Raw genomic sequence first — 5,475 nt, 5'->3', positions numbered from 1 at the left:
TCACTATCTTGTGATTCTGTGCATTCATTCTGAATAACATCTAATTTGTTTGTTTTTGAGTATTTTGTATTGATCTGTGGGTATTTACTTTGTTCCTTAACAGATAAACATTAGATTTTATAATCATGTTCAGGTTGGGGAAAAAATATTTAATAACTAATAATTCTACATCGGGCATATAGTATTTACCTGATCATTAGACAAAAAAAAAAGTATAAAAATCTACATTAACTCAATTATGTAACCAATAATTCTACATTACCATATGTTGTGTTTAACAGGGTATATATATATATATATATATATGTGTGTATATATATATATATATATATATATATATATATATATATATATATATATATATATACTTATTTCAGCTAGTTGCCAAATATTTTTTTTTTTTTGTTTAAGTACTTAAATACCTAAAAAATAAAAATGCAAATAAGGAGAAAAAACACATAGACATACAAAATAAATAACCTAATAAAAATGAAAAAACAACAAAATGACTAAACCTAAGTCAAAATAAAAACTAAACATGAAAACTAATTCAGGTAAACTGGGATACACTTTGCCACTGAGATGACCCAATTTAACCCTCATATCAGTGATACAAAAATAATACTTTACCATATTTGAAATATATATAGAATATCATATCAGAATATTGAAGACGTAAAAATGAGTTGATGGTCAGAAACCTATTATAGTTCTATTCTTCATTGTCACATTCTGGATCTGTCAGTCATCTCTAGAGCAGGGCGGCTGATGCGCGCGCGAATCCTGGTTGACCTCGAGTGATCCGTGCGCGCGCCTTGATGGGATTGAGGTGATGACGCGTCAAATCCACCAATAGTGTCGCTGTCCGAGAAAAGATGGTGTGAGATGTTCAAACCTCATCTCTTACATCACACTCACTCCATCTGCACATCTAAACAGAAAATGATTAGGAAAATATAGCTGGTTTTAAAATCGCGTATTTGAATGAGTTCACTGTTTTTTTTTTATTACAGAATTAAGCTTTTGAAGTAGCCTACAAACCAATTATATATATAATTTACTTTTCAAATGAAATTATGGACCGACTCTACTCGCCGAATCGACAAATAGTCTCCTGTTAGGATAAACTACCTGGAGGACAAGCGAGACACCTTTGGGAAGTGGAATCGAGGGCCTTGGTATTTTTGTGAAAGTACAAGCAGTGGACAAAAATGAACCCCGTGAATATGAACAGTTTGAACGTGTCCTTCTCTGGAAACCAGCACGCGAATCAGTACGCCGTTTATGAGTCTCCGCTGTACAAGGACTACAGACCTCCAGCCAGAGATCTCATCCAGCTGCCCAAAGCCTTGCTCTACCTGCTGATGGCCGCCGTGGTGGTGGTCGCCGTCGCTTATGCCATTGTGGGACATTTAATTAAAGACCTCGCGCATGACATCTTGGGTAAATATACTGAGAGTTGCATTGAGTAGCATGCAGTTAAATGTAGTCGAAATTAACAGGTTTAGCTGGTCAAATATTGTGTTGTTTCCAGATGGTGATGGTCAGTGTTGGGGAGTAACGAGTTACATGCAAAGAAGCTACTGGGAAACAGAAAAAAGTGTAATTAAATTACAGTTACTTATGAAAATGTTAATGATTACAAAGGGGAATACATCTAAATATTTTCACACACATGCATTTAAAATAAAATATTTTCCCCGGGTTCACAGGCAAGGCTTAAACCTAGTCCCAGACTAAAATGTAAGTCTGAATTGTTTCAGATGAAAGAAACTTGCACTAATTGATCTTGAAATATGTCAGTGCTCTTGTCTTTTAAGATGCACACCAGTAATTTTGTCTAAGACATGTTTATTAAAATTACTTAAATGTCCTAATTGAACTATGGCCTAGATCTGGCTTAGTCTAAACCCTGTCTGTGAAACTAGGCTTTTATCATCTTAATTCAAGGGATTTTGAAAGTCTGACAGTAATCAGTGTTGAGTGTTAAAGTAAGGTTAACCCTGTCTGGTTTAATATAACAGTTGAAAGTACTCAAAAAGTAATCAAATGTAATCAGTTACATTAATAAAGTAATTGAAATAGTTACGCTACTTGTTATATCTTAAATGCACTTAAAAACCTGTTACATTTCCAAAGTAACTTTCCCAACACTGAAGATAGTGGCCACAAAAGATTCAACTGTTCAGTAGTGATGGTGATAGAGTGGCTACAAAATAAAATAGTTTATTTATTCATTTACAAAAGATTATACAAATTATATGATATGTTTCAAAATTTTATTTTGACCAACAAAATGTTCAATGAGTGAAGTTAGTTCTGAGAAAAAGATCTGAATCATTTGTTTGCACATACCATTTGATTTTAAAGTGTAACAGACAATGGATGACATTTATTCAGTTTAAATGTGGCTTTTGAGGAGTGTATTTTTACGTGTGCTATTTCAGGATTTAGCCTAGACCTGCTCATCTCCTTTTTATCCAATAATCATATGCCAAAAAAGGAATTTTTTATTAGACATCAGTGATCAAGCAGTATTGCAAACCCGTTTCATATGTAATTTCCTTCTCTTATTTAAGCACACCATCTAAAAATCAGGAATCATGAGAGAAACTGAAACACCACCCTCAGATAAGTGTGAAATAACATAGATTTATAATTTACAGCAGATGAAGCTTATTTTAGGACCATGAAATCTTTGCATTGTGATGCACTGTAATTCAGAAAATACTCTATTACTGTAGTAATGATTATGACACTGAGATTAATAAAACAACAACAACAACAACAATAAAATCTGGACAGTAATGACAAATTGGGAGAAATATGTTTGAATATTATGAAAATATCACATTGAAAAAAGCATAATGGCACTATAATTCATTAATTTTTCTTTTATTTTTTCTTAAAGGTTTTCTTTCACACTAAATTCAGACTGATATAACTGATGTCATACTTATATTTTTCATGTGTTCAGACTGGGCTTTGGGTCCAGACGAGGAGATCTTAAAGGCCAACAGTGAGGCAGGTGATGATGGTTCCACGCACATGCCACCAGTCCTCACACACTCCCACCCCAATGCCTTTCATGTTTGGGATCAGGACGATGTGGTCATCCCCCTCTCTCCGGCGGACAGCCCTCAAACCAGTCCCCTTTTGGCTGCCATCCCTTTTATTCCTCACTTCTTCCCCTCTCCTGCTTCTCACAGTGTGCTGAATAGCCCCGCACTGCCTCAAATACATCCGGAGGATAACAAGAGCCCAACCAAGACACCACAAGATGCCTACGTCTTCCCTTCACCCAAAATTAAAGGACATAGTTCCACTTTCTCACACATGTCATTCCATGAGAGGAGAGATGGGACAGATAAAGTCTGAACCACCGAACAATGGCTCACACTAGAGTGTGGACTTTTCTTAAAGGAATAGTTCACCATAAAATGAACATTTGCTGAAAAAGAGATTTACTCTCAGGACATACAAGATGTAAATAAGTTTGTTTCTTCATCAGAATAGTTTTGGAGAAATGTTGAATTATATCACTTGCTCACCAGTGGATCCTCTGCAGTGAATGGGTGCCGTCAGAATGAGAGTCCAATCAGCTGATAAAAACATCACAAAAATCTACACCAAACGAAGTGGAATATGGCAAGTTTGCAATTAGCAAATCCATTATTAAGATGCTTTTAATAATTAATTAATTCATTTTCTTTAATAATTAAATTTCTCTAAATTAAATTTTGTCTTGTCTGAATGAGGAGTGAAATATGAACATGTCAAGAACTGTTTACAAGCGAAAACACTAAAAACTCCAAAAGAGTAATGCGAGAGGTCAAGAGAATGGACTTTTTCCACTGTTTATTTTATTATGGACTTCATAATTATGGATTTTTTATGGCCAGAAGTGACGATTAAAAGTTAACATTCCTTGATGGATATGTTTCTTACAAAAGCGCAGTTTTCACTTCACAATATGTTAATTGTTAGGCTGGAATCATGTGGATTTCTTTCGGATTATTGTGATGTTTCTATCAGCTGTTTGGACTCTCATTCTGATGGCACCCATTCCCTGCAGAGCATCCATTGGTGAGCAAGTGATGGAATGCTAAATTTATCCAAACCCTGTTCAGACGATGAAACAAATTCATATTCATCTTGGATGGCTTGAGGTTGAGGACATTTTCATTTTTGGGTGCACTATTTCTTTAAGTTTAAATCCCTCCCTTTAAATAGATCAAATTAACTAAGAAACTTTTGGATTGTTTGATCAATGCCCAGTGCCGGTGTTGTCTGTATTTACCACAGTACCCTAAACTTTTCTATTTGACAGCAAAAGCTGGGCCTCAACCTGTGGACCATATGAGGATGAGTGGCTTGTCCTTAAAATAAGTGCTGCTGACCCTAAATGACCTCAATAAGCAGAGAGCCATTTCAGTCCAAGCCGCATTACTTTGGCGTATTACAAAGTGAGAGACTGCACAATCACGTCTGCAGGATTGTGCCAATTCAGGAGCAGCCTTCCTCCTGAAGCCAAAATAAATCCTGAGAACAGATTTAGTTCAACGCAGGATAAGCAGCATATGTATATATATATATATATATATATATATATATATATATATATATATATAAATGTTTTTCCTTTTCTTTGTAATTTCTTTTTTTTTTTTTTTTGACGTTTATGGTGTTACACAGGATTAATACTGAACTCGTGGCTAATTTTGTAGGGAAGTTTAACTGGATTGGATTTAGAATCCACAGTGTTATTGTGAAGGTTTATTAACCAGTGGCTCTATTCTAAAAAAAAAAAAATGTATTTATTGTATTTGTGTCCAGGTTCCAAAAGTAACACTTGCAAACACCAAATAAGTAAAAATGGGTTAGACATTTTAATATATTAATATTTTAAAAATATCTTTAATAAAATGAAACATATGGCTTCATGGTCAGTAATTTATTTTATATATTGAATTCATTTCAGTCTTAAAAATAAAGGTTGTTTATTGGCTTCCATGGTTCCATGGAAACTTTCCATTGCACAAAAGGTTATTTAGAGTGGAAAATAGGTTATTTAAATTTAATGTTCTTCACATTAAAGTTAAAACTGTTTTTTTTTAAGAATTGCAAAATGTACATTTTGGACCCTGGGTGTGTGTGTGTCTTTGTTTACACACTGTCGTTCTTCTATTTCAGTTGTGTTAAAAGTGTGCTGAATGTGATGTTAAGTATTGCACCATTACAGGATCAGCTTAACTGACTAGCTGGTTAAGAGCAAGAATTAAAGAGTTTAGTAAGGATGTTATCAGATTAGACTCCTCTTTTTGCCCTGTGAGTTAAACCTGAGAGAAAACCAGTGACAGATATGGCAATGACATCCACTTATATTTTATTTATCTAGTGTTGGACTTTTTAACATTTTGTTTTCTATGATATGGATATGTTTTTCTCTTGAAGTATTAAAGTTATTTTATACAT

The 5,475-nt window shown here is 34.2% G+C and overlaps 1 protein-coding gene across 1 annotated transcript; it reads left to right on the top strand.

Annotated features, from left to right (window-relative positions):
- The first annotated feature begins 744 nt into the window (after positions 1–744).
- On the top strand, positions 745–3,812 carry LOC132151370 (uncharacterized). Its single transcript, XM_059559482.1, has 2 exons — positions 745–1,443; positions 2,978–3,812. The coding sequence occupies exons 1-2, from the start codon at positions 1,212–1,214 to the stop codon at positions 3,376–3,378; spliced, it is 633 nt and encodes a 210-aa protein (XP_059415465.1). The 5' UTR covers positions 745–1,211; the 3' UTR covers positions 3,379–3,812.
- Positions 3,813–5,475: the final 1,663 nt, after the last annotated feature.

Source organism: Carassius carassius, chromosome 10, assembly GCF_963082965.1.
Source record: "Carassius carassius chromosome 10, fCarCar2.1, whole genome shotgun sequence".
Taxonomy (NCBI): Eukaryota; Metazoa; Chordata; class Actinopteri; order Cypriniformes; family Cyprinidae; genus Carassius; species Carassius carassius.
Note: the sequence above shows the minus strand (reverse complement) of the source record. Positions and strands in the feature narration are given on the sequence as shown.

Bases quoted from the DNA above. Each gene is read 5' to 3' on its own strand.
- LOC132151370 (XM_059559482.1), top strand. From the start codon at position 1,212: ATGAACCCCGTGAATATGAACAGTTTGAACGTGTCCTTCTCTGGAAAC. The intron at 1,444-2,977 runs GTAAATATACTG...TCATGTGTTCAG, and splicing joins CCTCGCGCATGACATCTTGG to ACTGGGCTTTGGGTCCAGAC.